Source organism: Temnothorax curvispinosus, unplaced genomic scaffold (genome assembly GCF_003070985.1).
Source record: "Temnothorax curvispinosus isolate PA1 unplaced genomic scaffold, ASM307098v1 QBEX01007641.1, whole genome shotgun sequence".
Lineage (NCBI taxonomy): Eukaryota > Metazoa > Arthropoda > Insecta > Hymenoptera > Formicidae > Temnothorax > Temnothorax curvispinosus.
The window spans coordinates 1-24,815 of record NW_020217421.1 but is presented as its reverse complement, the minus strand read 5'-3'; the positions used below and the strand labels follow the sequence as shown (position 1 = coordinate 24,815).

General features: G+C 34.7%; 4 protein-coding genes across 5 annotated transcripts; 1 reads left to right on the top strand and 3 right to left on the bottom strand.

Moving 5' to 3' along the window:
* Window positions 1-10: 10 nt before the first annotated feature.
* On the bottom strand, window positions 11-4,014 carry LOC112457232 (the record flags this gene model as incomplete). The annotated part of the gene is made up of 4 exons (XM_025020157.1): window positions 3,805-4,014; window positions 2,056-2,346; window positions 313-597; window positions 11-220 (listed from the first exon to the last, which is right to left on the bottom strand). Coding segments are annotated over exons 1-4 (844 nt in total), but the record flags the coding sequence as incomplete, so codon positions are not given.
* A 3,654-nt stretch (window positions 4,015-7,668) lies between these two features.
* On the top strand, window positions 7,669-13,153 carry LOC112457229 (nuclear pore complex protein DDB_G0274915-like). Of its 2 annotated transcripts, none has more exons than XM_025020154.1 (5): window positions 7,669-7,947; window positions 10,343-11,245; window positions 11,848-11,968; window positions 12,524-12,677; window positions 12,818-13,153. In XM_025020154.1, the coding sequence occupies exons 1-5, from the start codon at window positions 7,833-7,835 to the stop codon at window positions 13,004-13,006; spliced, it is 1,482 nt and encodes a 493-aa protein (XP_024875922.1). In that variant the 5' UTR covers window positions 7,669-7,832; the 3' UTR covers window positions 13,007-13,153. The 2 variants fall into 2 exon arrangements, with proteins under 2 accessions (XP_024875922.1, XP_024875923.1); XM_025020155.1 differs by having other exon boundaries at window positions 12,767-12,911.
* Window positions 13,154-13,312: 159 nt separating this feature from the next.
* Window positions 13,313-17,001, bottom strand: LOC112457231. Its single transcript, XM_025020156.1, has 3 exons — window positions 15,711-17,001; window positions 14,154-14,471; window positions 13,313-13,807 (listed from the first exon to the last, which is right to left on the bottom strand). The coding sequence occupies exons 1-3, from the start codon at window positions 16,032-16,034 to the stop codon at window positions 13,601-13,603; spliced, it is 849 nt and encodes a 282-aa protein (XP_024875924.1). The 5' UTR covers window positions 16,035-17,001; the 3' UTR covers window positions 13,313-13,600.
* A 2,681-nt stretch (window positions 17,002-19,682) lies between these two features.
* LOC112457228 (tyrosine-protein kinase Dnt-like) lies at window positions 19,683-22,436 on the bottom strand (the record flags this gene model as incomplete). Its single annotated transcript, XM_025020153.1, has 6 exons — window positions 19,683-19,931; window positions 20,228-20,387; window positions 20,817-21,109; window positions 21,355-21,493; window positions 21,731-21,916; window positions 22,012-22,436. Coding segments are annotated over 6 exons (1,452 nt in total), but the record flags the coding sequence as incomplete, so codon positions are not given.
* Window positions 22,437-24,815: the final 2,379 nt, after the last annotated feature.

Sequence of the window (24,815 nt, the reverse complement as noted above, 5' to 3'; positions counted from 1 at the left end):
AAAAACTTACCTTCGATTTCTTTGTCAACTTCAGACTCCTCTTTCTTGTTGTCATTTTCACCTGGAGTAGGTTGCTGATTAACTAATTCGTCCAGTATAGAGATTGTTTGAGTTGCATTTTCTTGCGTTTTATCGTCTGATGCGATGTTTTCAAGTGTCGATTGATCTTTTGTATTCTTGTTTAACTTGTTCTTAAGAACATCAATATAATATTTTGCATCTACAATAAAGCAAATTATCGTGTATCCATTCATATAGTACATATAGATATACTTTTTATTATGGCATTATGTATAAATTTCAAAAACTTACTGTCGATGACATTTTGCAAATATGTCATCTCTTTTATCCGTTGGTAACTCAATTTTATGTTTTCTATTTTGTCAGATAAGTAACTCCGAATGGAAGCAACTAATGGGATGTTTAAGGAACGACCAAATATATTCGATTGTTGATTGACTTCCGATTCGTCCAGTGTAGAGGCTGTTTGAGGTGTATTTACTTGTGTTTTATTGCTTGATGCGACATTCTCAAGTCCCGATTGATCTTTTGTAGCCTTGCCTTTTGTAACAAGATCTTTTAGATGTTCATATTTGCCTATTAAAACAAATTCTTAATTATTATGTGCCTGTTCATGTATAAAGTGTGTTCCACTTCATGCTCGCAACTCTCTTAGATCATTTGATTTTTGTCGTTTAAAACAAATGTTAAACAAGGACGAATGATGCCCGTGATTTAGCTAGATACAGATCTGAAGATAATTTTGTTGCACCATCAAAATAATTATGTAGAACACTCAAACTGATTGTTAAAATGTCAAAAATTTTTTAGAGGATTATCATCATATACTTCAGCGATCTACTATAATTATTTTGATGGTGCAATGCAACAAAATTATTTTCAGATCTGAATCTAGCTAAATTTTTAGATACTTCAGCAAAACTGTTCTTTCCGTGCTAGAATGAACTCATAGTAGATAGATATATCTTTTATAGTATTGTGTACCTATGGAAAATTTTTTTAGTTGTGTTAAAAAAGGTCCTTGTTGAAATTTTTGTGTAAAATAATCAACATATTCGTGTGTAGATTTAACATATGCTTTCTATGTTAATTAAACTTTACAAATTTAAAATGTAAAATGTAAAATGTAAAATTATTAAAATAATTTAAAAAATATGTTAAAGTAACACAATTTAAACGTATTTATTAAATTTGTTAAAAATTACAGAAAAAGAGTGTTGACTTTACTTTATAACAGAAGTAAGAATAAAAATTTACAGAAGAAGAATGTTGATTTTATCTTACAATCTTAACTTTAACATAAAAATTATGTTAATTGTACACATAATTAACCTCAAATTACGATCAGAATAACATTTTTTTTCTGTTAAAATATTTTAACATAGTATCAATGTTACCATTTAATACATCCATATTATGTTAAACTGACACAAAAATTTGAGTGGACCGTTTTGGACATGTGATTTATGTTATATTTAACACAAATTTTCTAACAGTAGGGTAACTCGGGGGAATATGCCATACTTAAGAAAAATTTGATTTTTTTTCCTATTTCTTTTTCTTTTTGAGGTATAAAGGCATACTGGTCTTTTTTTCCTTCTTTTATCTATTATTTATATGTGGTTCTAATGAAATATTTTGATTCTTTACTATTAAAAAGAAAGAAATACAAAAGTGTTGCAAAAGTGGCATATTACTCCCATGTGGGGGTAATATGCCATATATACAAAAATGTATAGTAATTTAACTTTAGAAGGGCATTCTTGTCTAAAAACATGTAAAAGAATATTTTTATTACAATTTCAATCAAACACTAAGAAAATTCTAAGCAGCATGTTGTCATACTTGTCATATTGTACTTACCCCATAAAAACTATAATACTGACAGGAAGTAAGTAAAACTTGGGCAAAACGTCAGATATAATATTTTTAACAATTTCACAGTATTTACAACAACGCTCCTAGCCGTAGCTTTGTTAAATATAACGAGTGGCATATTCCCCCCCAGTTACCCTATACATTTCAAAAACTTACTTTTGACGGTATTTTCGATATTCAAGATCTTCTGTTCGTAACTGGATTTAAGGCGTCCCAATACGTTTGATATATCATCGACAGCTTTAGACAAAATTGGAATATTAAATGCAGCAAATTGTTTGTCAAGTGGAACAAATCCGGTCGCTTGCGCGTTCTTTAATGAATTTGGACGGGATTTGGTCAAGTCTTCTAATTTCGTTTTTATATCTTCAAGTGTATAGGTTTCGTCACGATCCCTTTCAATCCTTTCTACGTGGTCGGAGACTCCGAAGACATCTCGGGGAAAACCTACATTACGATACATATTTATATTAATTTTTATTTTCTTTGTAAATAAAAAAGGAAATATGTACTACTAAAATATGTACATCTCTATTAAATTTTATCTAATGAAGATACATTAAAAATTTATCAAAGATTTATCAAAAATTTGTCAAGAAAACAAAATTTAATTTTTAAAATATCATTATTATTCGTATAATATTGAGCTGTGTGACAGTGGCGTTATAATTAAGATTTTATGCATTATAATTAGCATTTTATACATTACGAACCATATTTAATGCATTATTGGTCAGCAATGTCGTTTATGCAATATAAGAAAAAAGATGCAGCTTAAATGTTATAGCTCAGACATGTATATGAAACTATAAAAACCAGCAATTGTTAGACACAATCGACACAAGAAGCCATTAATTATATTAATTTTAATAGTTTACATAATTTATAGCCATTTTTAGGTAATCTATAATTAACGTCAGAATTCAAGATGAATTAAATAAAATAACTCAATTCTGTTTATAATTTTACGTGGCTTCCTCGCCGTTACTCGTATAAAAAATATTTGAATTATTAGAATAAATATTTACATTAGAATAAATATGTCATATATAAAATATGTATTAAGATACACTTATATATAATAAAATACACGGCGTGTTAAGTAGAATTCTATCTTGAAAAATTGATCTTATAGATCATCTTATAGATCATGTAAAATGAGTTAAAAGGTTGAAGAAAATCATATACATGTTTTATCAATCGTTATCACATTAAATTTTATATTTTTACACAAAATTTCGTTTTCTTTTTTTTCTTTGTGCTCCGGGATATAAATTATTTTTATTTGATTTTATTTATCGGATTTCGTATGCACAATAGATATCATTGTTTTAATACAAGGAAGAGAATTAACGATTAATTAAAGATATTCTCGCTTGCGGCATTTCTCGCGGAATATTTAGCGGATACATTACTATTCTGATTTATCAATATGGTCGTATAAATCACGAGAATTAATAATTATCATACTCATATGCGTAATCGATTACTTATCTGTCGGCATTCTCTTTATCTGCGGTTTATCAAAAATGCATACGATATCTTACGTTCTGCGTTTTGTTTATCTATGATGTTACTCGTGTGATTCACACAATATTCATGCATTAGATATGAAAATATTCCTGACACCTCGTGGGGGGCTTAACTTCAAACACAATCTTTCTTGACGTAAATTATCTTGTGTTTATAATATTTTACTTATATATTAATAAACAACCGCGCAAATTTTTAGTTGTTTAAACGATATTTGAACAATCACATGAATTTTAAATTATTTCAGTACTTTAGAGCGGTGAGCAATTAATTTACCATGCCTATTTTTTAATAAATAATTTATATTATACAAAAGATTATAGAGTAATATATCACGACAGAAAAAGTACAACAAAATATATTATCTGTTACCTGTTACCCCTTGATGTTGCGCAACGGCAAATATTGCCACTAATAGAAACCACTTCATGATTTCGATTGACGAATTTCTCGAACGACAAGTACCTAAGTAGAAGTTAGTACTTAAGCAAGACACAGACTTGACTGAATTTTCTTAGGTACTCACAACTTATATAAGGTTGGAAAAACATAAATCTCGCACTATCAACAAACAAATATAAGTTTTACTATTAGCTCCATATATTTTGTCTAAGGTAATGGTCCACTCTTGTTACTTCTTTGCATGTATAAGTACATTACCATGATAAAGAGATAAAACGTTATCGTCTAATGGTTCAAAAAGTATTAAGAATATTTTTACCACTTACCAGAATTTCTGAAAGCTCATAAAAATTCCAGTCTTTAAAAATTTCCTATGAATAATGAGAAAAACGAATGTACACAGTCATTCTCTGTTTGCTGCGCAACAGATAAATCCCGTGAAAACGCGTCTCGTGAATTGTATGTATATTACTGAGAAGTATACAATGAATAATATACAATGAATCTGTTACGAAACGTTTCGCGTAACGAAACTTGCATTTTTCGTAAACATTCGTCACTGCCAATGGCGAATATCCGGGAAAGAAAATTGTAATGCATTTAAATTCTTTGACGTAATCTTTGATTGCATTACACACGAACTCGTTTCTTCGATCGATTACTCGTAATTAAATGTATCCGTAAAAGAAAGTTATGTGAATTATTTGAATGCTGATCATTGTGTCAGAATGGCTGAATATGCTGAGGTCGATGATCTTTAGAAAAAGAATGGCACGTCTTTCTGTCATTAATAATGCATAACGAGTCATAAAATCTAAATAGAAGGCTATACGAAATATTTACTGACAATGAGTCAGGTGATCAAAGGTTAAACATGTTTTGTTTTGTCATGAACTTGAAACACAGATATAAGGTCAACATTATTTTGTGGAATGCAACTGCGCATTTCTTAATTTGTGCTTTGGATTATAGTTAATAGAAATCATTATTGATGAATATGAATCGTTGCTATTTTCGAGGGAAATACTTTTTATTAATAATTATATATTCCGTTATTTATTATGAATCGGTAGAGAATTTTTTTCTACTTTGTAATGTTTTGTAATTTATAAGCACAGATCGCTTTAATTTGTCACAATTCATTAAAAGATACTTTATGATTGCATTCTCCAATAGTTTTAATTTGCAAACATTTTATATAGGTACATATTTTATATAAATTTAATTTTGCATAGAATTTGACTTTAAACAGATTAGACTTTAAACAGAATCCACATACAAAATATAGGCGCATTTGGCCATAGTAATCACGCTTGCTTTACTCGAAGACGAATCTTACTTTCGAAAACAATGGGGCGGTCAGGAAGGAGCAAAGCAGCTGTCAGATTATTGCGTAGAAGGTAATCAAGTTCCGTGATGGGTATTTCCCGAGCAGGCGCGTCATTCTATTATTTAAAAAAGAAAAAAGTTTAGTTTACCTAGCAAGGCTACGAGCAATTGAAAAATGTTGGGAAAGATTTTCGGATGTCTAGGCTTTTATTTATTCAAAACTCAACAAATTATAAATAAGGTTGTTGCGCGAATGAAGAGTATCTGTTCAAGAGAAGCCTAATTTTATTTTTATTACATGATTAACAATTTTACTTTTGAAAGAGATAAATAGGAAAGACATTATGCACACTTGTCCTTTTCGGAAATAGAAAATAACTCCGTAACATTATACAGAGAGATTCGTCTTTATGTATCAATGTAATAATATTATAAACAAAAATACAAATTTCTCTGTAATTTGAATAATATCAGCTTGTCGCGGTATTAACGTTAACATTTCGTTTTTTTAACATTTCTCCGTTGCACCATCTTTCGAACAGAATGGAATATTTTTATCACTTATTTAAAAGATATGTACGCCTGAGTCACGTTGGGCCGTGACTAACGAGCAACAATATCGTGGGTAAAAGGCGGTTTATCGCATTTAAGACATTTTACTCATGCTGACCATAATTCGTTTGAATGAGACGCTACTGCGCATAGAAGTTCCGCGAATGTAACTGAGAGGGTACTAATTTGTTAGCTGCTAGCCGATAATCAATCGTTTGTTGGATTACCCTGATCGATTGATTGGAAAATGCACGTTCGAGCTTCGGGCGCGGGTTTAAGGGGATCAGAGAACGACGGAGTCGTTTGCGATTATCCTGGATCGATTATCACATCTAGCAGGATGTGGAAACCGGCCGCGATCATCCAATGACAGGCTATTATTATTTATAAAACAATTACGCGCAAATTGTCGCTGTTAATGGCGATATTGGATGAAATATCGACCACTGAAAAAATGAATGATTGATGGCGATGAATATATATACGCGGTGTACAATGGATTTCACAGTTAAAGGAAGCTTACTTGTAATCAGATTATGCAGAATGTGATAGGTCACGGAGAAATATATTCTTATATCTTAAAGAGATATTAAAGATATTTTAAGTAGCAACACTTACTGTCTAAGTCTGGATAATATCTATTGTGTTTCCTTTCAATCGTAAGGACTAAGAAATAAATTGAAAAACATATCGATTATTTCGATCAGTATTAATAGCGTCCGAGATATACATAATTGAAAAATAAAAGCTTTCCGGGATAGGCATTACGTGATGAAACAGGTTGTACATCATTTAGAAAGTCGTCAGAACGGGTTCTAAAAATTAAGAAATAATAATAAATCTTAAATTATAGAAAAATAAATTCTATGTTGATGAAATAATCTATAAATAAAAGTAAATATATATTCTCTGATGTATTCCGTGTAACTATGAAACAAATATATCTACAAACACTGTGGAAAAATACCTCGCTTCTCTAATTTGTTGCAATTCCGTATGGACACAATAACTTGAGTCTCATAAGTGCAAGTGCACGTTAAAAGCTCGTGTGAATGAAAAACTATATAATTAACGTTCTGGTTTTTCAACATGGAAAAATCCTTTACAGTACATTGTTGAACGTATCATTCCGATATTGAATGTATCCTGCAATTACATATCGATAATCAACAGTAACGTTTCCGCCATCCAAGATTATTTCTTACTTACGCTGCTGTTATCGCAGGGTTATCGCGGTGCAAGTTATAGAACTGAAAACATGTGTTTTTCCCAAATAAAAACAGTTTAACAAGAATTGGGGCTGCGTGGTATAATACTGGGAACAAGATCACTGTCAAGGTCTGAGCAATTTCATTCTATTAAGCTAAGCAGAATTCGCAGCAATATCTCAAATTGAAAAGACGCGGAACGATAAAACAAAGAAACAAAGAAACATAAATGTTATTAATCGATCTTGCTTACTAAACAAATTTGTAACTTAAAATATCGGCATATCTATGAAAAATGTTATTATTTAAGAACAAAAGATAAATTTTTTATAGCAATTTACTGACTTACATGGGTAATTTGCAAACTATAAGATGAGAAAAATCTTTTGGTTTTTATTTTTTACAAATAAGCTTTAATAATCCATTTTTTTAATCGAAAGCTATATAAAAAATTTCAACACAAGAAGAAGATAGTAAATACGTCAATATCTTACAGCCATACCTTAAAGATATTTATATTTTATTATTTAATGCAATATAAAATGATAAAATAGAGAAATTATTTTATTCGGAAATTTTTACCAAAATGACGATAATAAATTGCATTACATAGTAATCTTGCTGTAACAAGGATTTCTTTTGAAGTTCTCGCGCGAACGCACTAACGCAAGGAAGAGTAACGCTAGGAGGTAATAAAGTGCCGATACGAGTGAATGCTATATAAGATGATCGCGGCATCAGCTGAGTCAGTCATTCTTTCGCAGACGGCGACAACATCAGGATCATTCGGTTTTTACGCGATATACTGTGGTGATATATAAATAACAAGTAATATACATAAGCATTAGTATTTCTCAGTTTTTCCTCGTTGACTTACTTCGCCGACTGATCGACGATACAATCAGAAAGATGGATATTAGGATCTTCGCGCTGGTTGCTTTCATTGCTGTCCTAGGATCCTTTACGGAGGCCCGATCCGCCTTTGGTTATCCTTATGGTTATCCTTATGGTTATCCTTATGGAAGTGAGTAGCAATCGTGAAGCTTTATTTTGTCACTCATGAGCGAATTTAACAGTGTTCTACTTGTTTACTAACGTGATATTGTATGTTCGAATACCTTAAACATTCTGACATTAATTGTTTTCCGCAATTAAGATTTACAATTAAATTACAAGCTCAATGTTTAAATATTTTTGTGTGAGAATATTCTTTCTTTAACTTATAAATGTTAGCTACTAGAGCAAGTATACTAACATTTATGAGAACAAAAAATAAATTACGTACTAGGAAGCAATATATTCATCGCAGTTTAAAAGAATCATAAATTCGATGCGTAATAACACTTTATTTTTTTTCTCATTTTCAACCATTTTTATCAGGTAATCTTTTTAGTGTTTTATACAAACAGATGTGCAATATGATATGTAAATAAATTCGAGTTAGTTCTGCACTACTAATCGTTAACCAATAAAATTATTCAAAAGACATTGCATGTTGCATACATCAAGGTTGATAAAAATTAAAGCTAATGTTAAGTTACATAATGGCAACGTCGTGCATTTAAGTAGAAATAGCTGACGGTGCGCGGGAATTTCAGGATAATTGCAAGATTAGCAAACGCGGCAAAATTCCATCGACGAATTCGATAACACGCGGATATAATTTTATGATTTTAATCAACACCGAGAGCAGGTTTGCTATCAGGCTGCTGACATTCTCTTTCTACATAAACATTCAGAAATTACGATTGTAGAAGAGATACTTTGAAAAATGAATGGCGCCGCGGCGCAAGATGATAATTTTTTATTTACGACGTTAATTTTTCTGCAAACAGTCTAAAATCTTGCTAAAAATCTTTGCAAAGACATTCCGATGACTCATCGATAGGTCACTAAACAAGTATTTTCCAGTAGTTTGTGACAATTTATAATAATTTACGATAATTTATGCAAATATGTTAATTTGCGTGCTACAATTTACGCACATTTAGTTTCTTTCCTTCTTTTTTAAAACTAGTTATTCATTAATATTAACAATATTTCTTTATTTGAAAAAAAAAGAAAAGAATAAATTATCGCGATTGTTATAAGCGATATTAATTATGATAACCAAGATTGATGTCCCATGATGCAGCATGCTCGCCTGCGCATATAAACATATGCGTAACCGCTCACACAACTGCTAGCCAAATGAAAATAATTTGACGCTCGCAGACCGTGACCTCATTTCGTTCTTCACCTTGACTCATGAGAAGATACTTTCTTTTCACTATCTTCTCATAATCTCTCGCGCACGACACGATTAGGGCTCATGCACAATGAGAGAAATAAGGAACAAGGAAATTAACATAGAGAGAATTCATAGTCGCATTTTTTTCAAGACACGGTCTTTCCTCTCTTTTCAAGACGGAATTTTCTCTGTTTAATTCCTTGTTCCTTATTTTTCTCCTTGTGCATGAGTCCTTATTCCTATCATATTGATAAATATATAAAATATACGGCGCTAATTGATTTATCAAAATGTGCTTACTTCTGTTTAAACAGGAGGAATGTAACACATTTTGTAATATAAAATGAAAATTTAATATGTGTGTATAGTAGAGATAATAGAATAACAGAAAGGTAAGTTAAAAGTATTTTAATAGCTATATTTAATACTAATAAATATATAGGATGAGATGATAAGATAAAACATATTGCATAAAAATCAATTTACTTTTCGGACGTGATCTTGAACGCTAGGATGTTATCGAAAAAGAAATGCCTTAAGTACGTGGTTTATCAAATTAACGTGACTGCAGAACTTCAATATCTCACGATTAATGTCACGTATCGCGCATAATTCAATTATTATTCATTCTTTACTTATACGTTTTGCTGAAGAGAAATAAGCGATAACATAATTTGTTTACAAAATTTATCTTAATTGACAAATTTTTTACAATTTAATAGACCGATGGATAGTATTATAAGCAGTTTAAGATTCTGGACTAAAGAACCAGGATTTCAATTGTCGTATATTTTATATTAATGACTTTTAAATATCGTTTTTTTTTATGATATTTATGTCCCTATAAAACTTTTTATATTATACGGTATTTTATAAGTTATATATCTAAGCACAACCATTACCTTTATTAAACATTACTATTTGCGCAATATTGTGATCAGTAATACATTTATTAAGTGTTATCCATTATCTGTTATGTTAAGCATTATAATGTGACTAGTAACACATCTGGCATATTGTTGCGTGTCTTTGGTGATGGAATTCCGAGATATGGTCACAAGGCATATGTTACAACTAACAATGCTATTTCAACCAGTAGCCGAGAATCATCAACCATACGAGTTTCATCTCAGTAGCAACAAAGTATCTCGTTAAAGACTTGTTCTTTTGTTTTCATTTCTTCTCGAAGATGGAGGACTACGCGACGATAGACCGTCGGCCAGTCTCGCCGCGATGTCCAGGTTGAAGCGAGCAATCGATGATTCGAATGGTGAGAGTACCACCAATCAAGCAACTACAACGACCTCCTCGACAACAGATCCCACAACCACACCATCATCGACCACATCATCATCAACTACACCTTCATCAACCACACCTTCATCAACCACGCCATCATCGACCACACCTCCAACAACACCTACAACCACCGAACCAACCACTACACCCACCACTACCACAGAGGCGACGTCTCCCACGACTACGCCGACCACCACCTCCGCCAGTACTCCCACATCCACCTCCGTTACTACTCCAACAACCCTATCCACTACTACGCCTAGCACGACAACTCCAGAAAGCACGAAACCAACGCCCGAGCCGAAGAAACCAAACAACATTCAATCACGTTCGAACATTGACGAACCCGAACCCGAAGATTCCACTAAGAAACCTGGACCATCTAAGGACAAAGGGCCAACTCCCGGACCATACTTTGGCGCTCCTGGATACGGCTTTGGCGGTCCAGGTTTCGATCCCTATTTTGGTTATCCAGGATTCAACTCTATACCAGGTTATAACCCAAACTATGCGTGGACAAACAACGGGCCCGGATACGCGTCCGCAAGCGCAGGCGCGTCTACCGGAAATTTTGGATATCCAGGAATGGGATATCCAATGGGGCCATATCCTACCCCAGGATATCCTACACCAGGATATCCTACGCCGTCATACCCCACACCGTCATATCCCACGCCGGGATCACCGACGGGAGATCCATCTTTCGGTAGTCGAGGAGGATTTCAGGATAACTCACCGAACCAGAATAATCCACCAAACAGGGATAACTCGCCAAACCAGAACTTCGGCGGAGGTACGAGCATGAACCCAAAAATCCAAGGACGAAGACTGACTCAGAATTTTGGAGGATAATGAATGAATTGGGGTTGCATGCTGTGGTTTAGACGTTTCTCGATGTTTGTAAAAGATCGGCAGAAAAATGAAACCAATTGGATATCAAAGGCGAAGGAGAGAGATATTAGAATTACGTATTTCAAAATTTGTTTGGCGAAGTCGTGCTGATATTATGCTTTTTTTAAAATGCATGATATTTTGTCAAACCGAATTGTATTTTATGTAAAACGACTAATGTCGGTGATAATAGTTTTCGACGTTTATATATTTATTTATTTATATACGCGTGCGTTTGTACATTTATATATATATGTATATGTATATATATTTATTTGTATGCGTGTATTTATATATTTATTTATTTATTTTTTATTTATTTATGTATTTATTTATGTATTTATTTATTTATTTATTTATTTATTTAGGTATACTTATACTTAGATAGTCTATGTAAACTTATGTGATTTATAACTGAATATAATCGCATGTAAATGCATGATTTTCACGCTGTATATATAGATGTCGTTATTTGTATCTTATCATGTACTCTATTTTTCGCAGATCCGTTGTATAATAACGCAGGACCCGGATACTTTTACCCAGGGCAATTTCCTAATTTCAATGACCCCACTTTTGACATGATTAAACAAATTCAGGCGCAGATCGAGGCGCAACATCAGGCGTAAGTCTCCAAGTAATATAAGTTGCAAATGACTGATCTTTACACTTCGAAGCATAACTATTGTAAGTCGAGTGGAATTCCCCGAAGTTATATTTGTAAAATCATTTACATTTAAAATTGCTCTTATACAATCTCAGTATTGTTTTAACATTTAATACATCAGAGATTTTTTTCATGTTTATTACACAATTAAAATAGATCTCTTTCCTGTCTAAATGCGTTCTTCCAGATTGTTTTTATTAACAAGTGTGCAAAGAACATTTTTTATTGAATTATTTTAAATTTAAAGTAAAACTTTTTATCTAAGTGTTTTATATAATCAAATATGCCTTATTTCTATAATTGATTACTAAAATTTTGTACTTTATGCTGTTTACGCCTTCGGTGATGTTTCTTCCCGAGTATCATTTTGCTTTAATAATCGTCCGTGATTTTGCAGACTAAGGAAAAGCATTTGCATCCAATATTTATAATTATTCTTTTGAAATGCGATCGCAAGTTGTCATTCATATAGATTCGTAAAGCACATTGTAAACAGGAATTTATGTTGTACAGCAATATGGATCTCCACAATCGTTTAGCCAACGATCCTAATTACGGAAATTACGGAAATTACGGGAATCCTTACAGTGGCGGCGTACCGCAGGTGGCGAGTGCCAGCATCGGCTTAGGCCCATACGGTGGTTTCCAAACTGGCCAAATCAGTCCTGTAAGTCTTACGCTTTGAGTTGTTACAGCACCAAAAAACGGCAATACAGAACTTGTCCAGTTAACACGCTTCATTTTGCACACAATCAGATTGCAGTCTTCTGAATATAGTCTTTATTACCGGCGATCTCGCCATCATAGGCTGCTCCAGGAATAGAGTCCAGATTCGCTGATGATCTTCCTCCGCCATCGGGTAACAGTTTCGGAGTATTCGCTAGTTCTAGTTCCTCCAGCCAGACCGGCCCGGACGGCAAGCCGATTAATCATAAGTCGTCTGTTACTGGCGTTAATGATAATGGGAGAGTTTCTTACCGCACTGTGCACGATTAATTAAATTACGGCCATGATTGTGCCTATTTTTATAATCATTAATTTACTATCGTGCTATATATGGTGTTATCATGATAATGATAAAATTTTATAATTCAAAATTCAAAATTGTTACAAAAAAAAGATTGCGACAGAGGATTTTCAAAATTCCGACTCAAATATTTCCTTAAGATTGCCAGACAAATACTCAAGTTTCTTAGAACTAATAGATTCTCTCTATAAAATTAAAGTTATGACTTTTATATGATTTTCTATAATTGTTAGTAGCTTGATTTTTTTACTATCCGTTCGCGAGCAAGAGTGATACATATTTAAAAATCTCAATAAGCTTTCTTGCGTTAGTGTTATATTCTATTTGAGTAATATCGAATGCATATAACACTCTCTTGACGACTATTCTGCATTTAATTACTTGCTTTAATATATTCATATTGTTGTATCTATTATGTAATGCATAAATTAAACTCTTGACGCTTTTACAATGATTTTTTAATTTTACTACGTGACAATTAAATTGTTCTTAATAACACGATCCAATATTATTTTGTATAGCAATATTTACATCACAAAAACTTTACAATTTAATAAATAATTTTATAATGTTGTATCGTCGCTGGGTTTGGTCTTACTAAGCGGTGGTTCAATTTTATCATCGACTATAGGTTTATCTCGCGGCCATGTTTTACGATCCCGAAATCCCACGTTACCGTGATCTCCAAAATGATAATTCCAATATATTTGTGGTCGTCGAAATGTCCGTCCATACCAAGGCTCACCATATCCTTGATAAGTAGTTTGAATCTATTACGATAGGAAAAAAATACACTTTTTAGCTAATGAAGTTTTATAAGAAATTTTTTAAACTCACTTTAGATGATTTATATAATTTGTGTCAAACTGTTAAAAAGATAAAATTCTGTTTAGAATTTTATGTGCTGTAAAAAATATTCGAAAAATCACAAAATACATATCCATATAAAATAAACTAAATATTTTAAAATAAACAATATATTTAAATGGTATATAAATAAACTTTTATCTAAAATTTAAACGCAAATTATAGATCATCAAAAATAAGTTTTAATTACTATAATATTAATTCTCATGCAGTATACAGTAAGACATCTTATATAACAAACTTTATCACCTGTGGAATATTGTTGCGATGAAAATGCATATGCATTGAACGTGGCGAATTTATTGAATGAAAAACAGGTTGCTTATCCTCATTAATACCTCGAAAACCATTGATTACCGGGACATCATCGATCTTAATGTTCGGTTTTGCTTTCGTGATAATGCTGAGATGCACCTCGGTGATGATATTTCCATTTTCATCCGATTTCGAAGAAACGGATACATTACATATACCATGTTCGCAAGAATCTCCGTTTGGTATGCTATCGTTACTGTTCACAACGACTTCAATATTATTGATTATTTTTTGTTGTTTTGCCGAATCATCCTGCAAAAAATACGAGTTAATTGTCGCATTATCTTAAAAGAGCTGCAATAGTTTTTAATATCGATATGTTGTATGATATAATTATCTTTCTTGTATAATAATGAGATAATATTTGATATAAATAAAATAATTAATTTTTATAATATTTGGTCGGGATTCTATAAGAGTTCTTAATACAGAAAATTATTTAAATGTGTTAAATATAAGACAACGTTAAAATAAAGAAATAAAATTGAGTCTTAAATTATCTAACAGCACATTCATTCGTTAGTTTAACGTCTATTTTAATGTGGTTAATTATTTATTTTATCAAATTATTTTAATGTGATGAATTTTTAACTTATATTTATATACTCGATATCATGAATATTTCACACATAAATTAACACATGAAATTGCACTAATCTTGAGTATATTCAAAACGTATGCACTGTATTATAGTAATAAATATTCACGACTGGTTATTCGAGGAAATTGTAACGTTGCAAAGTAGCTGATTTGATAGCTTAATGGTTCTACATTTGATATACATAAAATTAAAAGATGAATAATAATGCGAATACAAAAATAATTTTCTTTTTAAATTATATTAAATGTTTTAATTTAATTTTAATTTTGGATTTAAACTGAATTTAATTTAATGCTTATATGTAGCATTAATATATGATCGCGCAATACAGACTTGAATTAATATTATTCTTGACGAATATTCTAATTTGTCAATTCCATTGCATATTTTTTGGACTTCGTTGATCAAATGAATTGCATTATTTCTTAATTTTATTTTACACAGCCTGCAAGATAAAAACGATTGATATCTATAATTATTAATTTAACTTCATAACTTATACAATTTATATAATGCAAATACGAATATTTTAACTAGAAAAATAGAAAATTAGTTTAAATTAAACATAAGCGTTACATTAAGTTAAATCTAATTTTAGAATTATTTTTTATTGCATAATTAATCTACACTTTATCTATTACTTTTTGTTTTATTTTATGGATATATGTAAAGTGTAAAGCTATCAAATCAACTACTTTGTGACATTGCTATTTTCTTGAAGAACCAAATAGCCATAATGCACAAGTCTAATATCTAAGTGACTTACATGTTATAACTACTAAATGGATGCAACTTTAAAACATATGTGTTATTTATCTTGTACAAAACTGAATATCAACTCGCAACTTGCGAAACTGGGTAATTATTTTTTTATGACGTCTGTTACTCACGCACGATGGATAGATCCTTCTTTTTCTCGGTTCACTTGCTTTTACGAGCTCGCTTCCATGATCCCAGATGAATGTCGATGATTTAGGTGCACGCAAAATTGATTCCGGTGGACTAATAGATTTTCTTGGATTTATAGTCGTGCTCAAGGTGGGGTTGGCTAATGTCTCTTTATTTTCATTAGAATCGAAATCGATCTTTGACGAAACTTCGACACCTGTACCAAAATTGTTAAACATTATGATCGCAAAACACCCGGCGAGAATTATTCTCGTTTGCATTTTCATCGTTCTTTCGCCAATACACAGGCGACACTGATTTTCCATAAAATACTTCTGTCACTGTACAAGTTGTTTCAAGGAAGGGATAAATACTCAAAGCGGATGTATATATAGTGATGACAATCATTATTGTAGAAAATTGGAATGGCCTCCGACTCGTAAAGCGTAACAAAGATGGTCTCGAAGAAGCAAGTAATACCTTTCTCGAAGGATTCGGACCAGTGATTTTAATTGCTTCCTGAGATCAATATCGCGAGATTCATGGATACTTGTAACTAATATAAATAAACGACCATTATATGTAAATAAGATTGTTAATGGAAGAAATTGACAAATAAGAATTTTATATTACTAATTAATTCTATCTTCTGAGAAACACAAGCTATTATATGTATATAAATTTCTGAGATCCATTTGCCGAGTCAATTTATCTTTTAATATGTCTAGAAGTGTGCGATTTCAATATGTGATTACCAAACAGAAACGAGAGTAATATATGCGTACTACAACGTTTGTTACTTTCTGGAGAGTATATACACTTACTTTCGCGCTGAACAAAGGTTCGCTCTAATAATGATTCGCCGTGAATAGCTTAGTGGAGGGTATGATGAATGCTCATGAATGACATTATCTCGCGCCTGTTACGATGAGCGAAGTGTTCGCTCTCTAAAATGCACCCCGTTATGGCCCGTTGCAGCCAGCACATCAGCGCTAAAGTAATTTTGAATTCTGTCACCCTCAACGGCTAAATCCCAGCACAAACAAAGAGCGCAAGAGCCTCATTGAGATTCATTAAAATCCTTGTTGCCCCTTTCAGCCCTGCGAAACTGTGACGGGCCTCTCCCCCGATCACTGTCTTTGTTCTTAGGGGTCCTTTTATCATCGCGACGCTAAAATGTTTAAAAAAGTTTATCTCTATCATTTGGTGTAATTGTTTATTGAAAGCAACGTGAGATTAATTGTGTAATGGATAAATGAGAGAGAGAGTTTTAATGATGTCACCCTTTCCTGTGCCGTATTTCGTGCCTCATGGAATAATGATTCAGCCGTACCGTATAGCAGGCGCCAAACGTTCGTGCCGTCGAACGTCGCGACCGCGCTTAAATTGTTCGTGCCAAAGATGCAATTATGCAGTGGCGGATCGGCAGGCAATTGCAGGATATCGCGTTACGTAAATCCTCTTCCTAAGATCGGCGATTACCAAGACTCGAGCATCACGGTCGCGCAATGACGCAAAATCCTCATTAAGGCGCAAGAGTATTTCGCTGAATGACCAAAGTATGCTTATTTCCGAGGAAACGAAACGCGCCGGTGACTAATTTGTAACCGATTCTCCGAGTTCCGTCGGATTGTTCGTTTTCTCAAGAAGTATTCGATGGTAAACGGCTGCCGCGACACGACTGCATCGTAAAAACCGTATCTAAGCGAACTCCCGCTGTTCTCGCACAATTAAACCTTACGCGTTTGTCTGCCGACTGTATAAATACACGTCTTTTTTTTTCACGCGCGCGTATTTTTGCTTGTTTCCGGCTTTCCAAGCACCCTTCAGCCGCTCTCGCAGGCCGAGCATTTACCGTCGACGGAGCGTAGAAAACGGAGTGTCTAATGTAGCGTGCCTAATCGGGCTCGCATTATTGGGGAATCACCGACGATATACGCAGAGACGTATCTTGACAGTGTAAATATGCTACAAATTAATGTTCTGGCGGCCCAAGGCTGTTCATGCTTCCACGGAACGTACTTCACGAAGCGTCCTCATTCGTAGGTATTGAACAGAGAGCGCATAATAGCGAGTGAACAACGTTAAATTCCGGATAAAACGATTTATAGCTAAGAAAGGGGGGAGGCTTAATACAAGGGCTTGGTAATAGGGCGTCGGTATATTTCGATAGTGTGATAATACATTTAAATGTTTAATAAATTGTAATATTTTTATCTCGTGGAATTATTCATAACCACGGAAAAATATTACAATACGTGCTTTACGAGTAGAAGAATAAATCACAATAAAAATAGCTTTATTTTAATCAAACAATTTATATTGTAGGGCTTATAAGATATCGAATTCACATACATTATATACATTTATATGCCAATGAATTGCCCGTACCCATACAATTATTTTGATGTTTATAAATGTTACGATAATTTTGAAATATTATGGATACAATTATTCATTTGAATGTAATTTGATTACTCATAAAATGTGATATAATATAGGTACTCTGTAAAATGCAAATAAAAGCTTTGTGTTGATACAAATTTCTGCACAATGACGATTAAAAATTTTCCTTACTTATTTATACTTCATATGATTAAAGAATGATCCATATTGGTTAAAAATGTTTTAAATTATATTTTCATGGTTACTCTACCTAATTTATTCATTTGTAATTATAAAAAGAAATATAATAGCATATAAATTTAATATATACGCATTATATTATACAAAAATGAAGGAAGTATGAAAATATGCATTCAATAATATTCGTCATTTTAAACGAGACATCGCAAAGACCGCCGTTAATTTTCTCACGCGACACTGGCACTGCTGCCATACGAATTACAAGACTCGTTTAGGATGTGACATATGGCTTTGACGAACGGTTTCCGAGAAAACAGAAACTCTTTCCACACAGCGCATTTGCACCCTTCCTTTCACCGCGAAGAAAGGCTCGCCAGAAATAACCGGTGAACGATTTAAAACCGTGCTAGGAAGAATGACGTTTACGACTGTTTTCGTAGTGACGGATCACTCGTGAGAGGGTGGACGCGGACAAAAGTAACGACGCTGTCATTCTGTATCGTATAGATAGAAATTTATTGGGCTCGCAACGCCTGCAGTTTGTACAATTATAGTCTCGTGCGCTACACACATGTTAATTATATACATATACACGAGATTCTTTTGTTTAAGCGCGATTCGTATACTCATCGATAAACGCGTATGCACACGGCTTAAAAATATATTATGTACAAAAATACAAAAGAGAAAAAAGGTGGGAAGGTATTGGCACACTCGAAACACACTCATATATAGGCAAGCAAAGCGCGTATCACATGGCTCAGAGATTCGCCGTTTCACCACCGGCAGTACAGGTTTCCGAAAATGGGACTGGCGTTGCACGATGACGTATCGTGCTCGCCGGTTTTGGTAATCATGGTTGACACAGGTCGAACGAGCGCCAAACACATGGCGCAATAGAGGGAATTCAGTCTTAACTTTTACAATATGAATAATTCACGCGATTTTTACATGCTGTGCTTAATTACTACACCTGTTTGATGTTTTGAGAACGTATCGCTTAGAAATATACATATATTCCTGCGTGACTAAAATTTTAGAATTTTTTTTTTATATGAAAATCATTTCGCAACAGTAAAATTCTATTCTAAATTCAGTTTTGACTGGCAGTTACTTCTTAAGCGATCCACTTAATTACACAGTTTTGAAGCGAAAACTGATGTATATTTATATTACATTAGAATCTATCATATCTATACAGACTGCTATCAAAATGCTTAAATTATACGAGGACCTAAGCACTAGAATATGATATATACACACGTTCCTATATTGAAGTCTCAATAGGATTCCTTGGATAAAAATTTCGATATGTTTAAAAATTCAATGGAGACAACTTAATAGCAAAGTTCAGTCCTATGTACTTTACAGCCAGTGAGCACGCTCAATTAAACATATCGCGTTAATTGAGTGTGAAAATCTTGTAGACAAACAATCAATTGACTAAACGTTGGCCTCTCCTCCGCTGACATCGCCCAACAATACGCCATCACTGCGAACAGCTCGTCCGGACAGTTTATCGGTTGCGCCAACCTGTATCCCTCTCGGAGATAGGATGCCATCTCAAATGGATCCACTTCTCCATAAGGCTGTTGTGCCAACGTCGTTAGCTCCCACAATAAAACACCAAATGCCCACTAAAATTTCATAAAATATCATGATGAAAATAACACAATATAACATACATCATTTTAAAATAGTCATTATCGCCGTATAAACGTTTAGCACTATATAAACTGTGAATATAGAATAAAGACTTTAATTAAAACTTTGATTTATCAAAAAATAAAAGCATCAAGAAGGAAATATCAGATAAATTGGAAAATATTTGATATTTATTCTATAGTATTTTTAATTTTTATTATTATTCTATAGTATTTTAATTTTTATTCCATTCTTTCTATAATATTTTAAACTCGTAAATGTTACTTACCACATCAGAAGCTGTAGTGAAGGTCTTATTGAGTAAACTTTCTATCGCTAGCCACTTGATAGGGCGATTTTCGTTATCGCCAAGGCAGTGATAATCCTGTGGGAACAGATCTCTAGCCAAGGCGTTATCCGTAATCTGTACTCTTAAGTCATCGTCCACCCTGAAAGATAAAAATCGGTGAACTTGGGATGACGGTCGTGTCGGAGAAGCACAGATCACGCGATTTCATTACCGCATCGTTATAAATACTTTCCCCGAATGGAAGTCAGGCAGATACCAGCAATTAAAGCCTTACGGTAACACACCGGTTATTAAGTCTACGCGCAATTAATTCGGTAACGAGACGTAACGGACTTTATTGTACAGCCATATAAAATCCGAAGCCGGCCGAGCTATATTAAAAGCGATATATCTCCAGCAGTAAAAATTTTAGAGGCACTCAAGGATTTATAAGACGAGTAAATTAACTTATCTAGAACTAATGTAAAATATATTTAGTGGATATATTTATGCTTTAAAAGAGGTCTACATCGTACACCTCGAAAAAGCTTGTAATGATTTATTGTTCTTACTTATTGTTCTTACTTACACGCAATTTCTGGCAGCCAAGTCTCTATGAACGAGCCTTTTTCTGTGAAGATATTGTACACCTTTGGCAGCTTGGAGTGCCATTTCCACCACTTCTTGCGTGGTAAGAGCCCTCGGAGGTCCTTCATTACTATACTTGCACCTTAATAAAAATCTCTTCATATTTCTGTAACCCGTGTGTGGGTACAACAGAAAAGGAGCGCCTCGGTCTTCAATAGAAACACCGAGAACCGGAAGTAACGCTGGATGACTTAGTCCGTACAGGGCAAAACCTTCTCGCAATAAAAGAGCCACCTTTTCAAAACAAAAAAATTATATTTAAATGTATTATCTTGGCTACATTTTAAAAAAGAGACTTATCTCTTCGTAATAAATAAGATATTCTGTTTTTTAATAAGATAATATGATTAAAATAGCTAATATACGCGTTTATTTTATATTTCTATATTGATAATTATAATTATATTATTAATTATAAATATACAATTATAATTATCCCCAAGAGCGTGATTTGAGAGAATCATTTCAAATTAACCTACTTGCGATTGGGATGCGTGCTCGGCAGCAGTTTTCACCAATACGTCCTTCGAGGATGAAGCGCCTTCTTCGTGGTAACTGCCTCTATACACGCGCCCAAATGTTCCCTCCAATTCAATACTAAGAAGGCGCACCCTGCATCTGTAATGCGAGGAAGATTAATTCTTTCGTTCAATTCTACAATTTTTCACCTATTTCTCCGGTATTAGATATTTATAAGTAAATAAAAAAAGATTTATTTTTATGACGTTTGTTGTCACAAATAAATAATCTATCTCCAAAAATTGATTGTCAGACAATCGGGTCCCATATAAGAATATTATTCAATAATTTTTCTTAACTTAATCCAATTAATTTTGTTGAAAACGTGATAATCACCTTTGCACAGTGATTTCCTGGATTCGTTCGTGAAGTTCTCTGTTAGGACGATCATCCAGTCTTCTATAAGACGATCCCGACGCAGCGGAGGTAGGTGGAGGTGTTTCCGGTGATAAAAAAGTTTGTGCAGGCCCCACTCCGGTGCCTCTTTCCATGCTGCACGCTGAACTGAGTCCCCTGGATTCCCTGCAATTCACAAATCTTATATATATATACATATATGTATATATTCAAAAATTTACTCAACTACTCGGTTCTCTTTAATGGTACGTTTCACTTACTGTAGAGGATCTCGATGTCTCCTGGTCTTCTTATCGCGCACATAGTAGGCGATAATCAAGACGATGATAATCGCCAAGAATGCACCCGCACAGCCAATCCCCACGTAGAAAAGCTGACCGCCAGAAGTGGAGTTAGAGGCAGCAACGAGGACCTCCTCGGGCTCGGTGTAACTCTCTTTCTTCATACAAATTTTTTTTCGCTTGAACTCCAAAGTGGTGGTGTTCTTCCTCGGTAGCGAGACATTTATTCGGAGACTGAAGTCAACCTCTACGTTGTAGGGCCCGCAATGCAACGACAAGGCCCACGTTTGCACATCACCGACGGGTATCTCGCCAACTTGGGAAATGTTCAGGGAACTGCTCAGCACCGAAGGATTGCTGATGTCCACGGACATCGTATATGGCAGCTGAAAGCATCGAGAATTTCACTTTTATCTTATTAATTCTGATGTTGCATATTCTTAACTTGCGAAAGACTAGAAAGTTGGAAATCTTTGCAAAAAAACGTTGCAGAAAGAATATACCAATTAATTAAAACGTATGTCATATATAGTCAATCCACACGCTTGAATGATCGAAGTGTAGTGTAGAACGAAGCGACGAAAGACTTGAGAAAAGGAGCGCGCACACGAGCGTTCGATAAGTACGGATCTTAATTGTAACTCTTGCAAAGGATACGCAAAACAGACGGAACAATGTCGGAGGTTTGGCCGGCTACCGCCCCGTCATAATCTCAAGAACGTTGAACTATAATCTCGAGCGTACCGGCCATTCTCGGAAGACAATTTGTGCTCAGCGAGAGCAAAGCGAGTCCAGAGGACTCGCGAAAACAAGAGTGGAAAGAAAACGGCGAGATGGGTGAGGACGAGGGGATGGAAAGGCCGGTAGAAGGAAGCGAGGCTAGGCGATGCAGAAGTAGCGAGCGAGCGAGCTCGCAGCTGATTACTAGCTCGCAGTGATGATCGGTTCTCGGCCGGCCACGAGGAGAGTACCTCGTCAACTTGCCGGCTTGTCGCTACTGCTATCTGACGCTCTCCTGCGGTCTTTTACGGCCACGAAGACCGTGGCTGCCGCACTATGTGGCCAGCCAGGCAGTGTTTCTTCTAAATGGACTAGCGGATTTCCAGTTAAGAATTTAAATTGACGAGAGATGAGAGATTTTTTGTGATACCCTGATTCTCAATATATTTTAGCGAGTAACTTTCTTGAGATATAAATACGAACATAAAAATATAATTATTATTTTATTTAATAATGGTTGAGAGAATATAAGAAAAATAAATATATGTAATTTTGCAGCAATTAAGATATAAAACGTACTTCATCATCTGCGCTTTTTTTTTGCACAGTAAATACTGTATAATTGCTTATGACAGATGGCACGACAACGACATTGTGATGGATGGAACATTCTTGAAAAATATCTTTGCGCGGTTAGGCTATCTTTGTACTTTCGCAAAAGACGTCAATTTTCATATAGCTTCGGAAAAAATTCCCGATACCGAATATACCGCGCGCGACTCGCACAATGCAGCTCCTTCTGTAAGTCTCGTTAATTTTCAAATCCGCCATATGCTTCATCCTCAATACGGAACGACGTTGCGTGATGCGCGAGCGAAGGAAAATTGCTATACCCGCGCGCTATACAAATACCCACGCAGCAAACGTCCGCGATCGAAATTGAATGCGCGCTGCCTGGCGCGCAACGCCGCGCCGCCAGCAGGAGGATTCCCCTGATAATTCGACGTGTACGGCGTCGCATCCAGAAACCGCTTTATCGCGGCACAATTCCCGCAGGTTTGACGGACAGGCGCTGGTTTAAGTACCATTCAAGCCACTCGGTTTTGCCGCGGAGGTGACGGATGTCTTTGCGTCGCTCGTCAGTCTTCCTCATCTCCTTTTTCAGCCCTCTCCCCCTTCCCCCCTCTCCAGCTCAGTTGTCTGCTGTATCCCGAGACAACTGGAAGAAGTGGATGGACCACTTTGTCCCGCTCCTGGATCCGTCCTTTTTTTCCGCGCATCGTCGACGAGTCAATCGGACACCCCGCCGCATTCTGCCCACTTTTCGCCGCCACTTTGTCAATGTACCACGGATGTCGACGGCGAGCAGCGGGCAGAGAAGTGGTTTGCGAGGATTCGCCGATGACTCATGGACGAGAGAAAGAGAGACGGTCTCTGGTTTCGATTTTATATCCCCGCATGAATATGCAGCTGCGCGATTCTCACCGTCATAACTATCGCGCGATGTGTCTGCCGCGTCGTTACATTACGAGTAACATAAAATTAATTCGCACGGTAGGATGCCCGTTGGTTATTTATTCGGGACAAAAAGTAGGAGAAGTCGATCGGTGGAATCTTAATATTAACGAACGCGTACGATGAAAATAAAAGAGAGAATTCACCGATGCGAGAAATACGAAGAGGAAATATGAGCTTTAATTAAAACATGAAAGAAATCCGAGATAATTAATTGTTGTCTGATAAACGAATACATCACGTAATTTCCATCGTGCTTCACTAACGAAGGTTGAACGTTGGATATTTCATTTGTTCTTTTGAACTGAGAAGACTACGCCATTGCGAGCGCGCTGAGAACTTGAAAAACTGAAAGGTACGATATGCCTCGATAATCCCGATAAGTACGGCCACGCCATAAGGACACGATAGAAACGCGAATAAAGATCGGCTAAAGGTCTCGAATGGCTGGACGAATGGTGTGATCGCTGAACCCTGAAAAACGCTGAGGTTTGTCGGATAAGAGACCCGTCGTCTCTCAAGTGTCTTACGTGCGGTGACGCGAATTC

What these genes read in the sequence shown, in the direction of transcription:
- LOC112457229 (XM_025020154.1), top strand. Translation starts at nt 7,833, where the DNA reads ATGGATATTAGGATCTTCGCGCTGGTTGCTTTCATTGCTGTCCTAGGA. An exon ending in TTATGGTTATCCTTATGGAA is followed by an intron (nt 7,948 to 10,342) that starts GTGAGTAGCAAT and finishes TTCTTCTCGAAG; the next exon opens with ATGGAGGACTACGCGACGAT. An exon ending in ATCGAGGCGCAACATCAGGC is followed by an intron (nt 11,969 to 12,523) that starts GTAAGTCTCCAA and finishes TATGTTGTACAG; the next exon opens with CAATATGGATCTCCACAATC.
- LOC112457231 (XM_025020156.1), bottom strand. Translation starts at nt 16,034, where the DNA reads ATGGAAAATCAGTGTCGCCTGTGTATTGGCGAAAGAACGATGAAAATG. An exon ending in GAAGGATCTATCCATCGTGC is followed by an intron (nt 14,472 to 15,710) that starts GTGAGTAACAGA and finishes TATTTTTTGCAG; the next exon opens with GATGATTCGGCAAAACAACA. An exon ending in ATCGCAACAATATTCCACAG is followed by an intron (nt 13,808 to 14,153) that starts GTGATAAAGTTT and finishes CTATCGTAATAG; the next exon opens with ATTCAAACTACTTATCAAGG.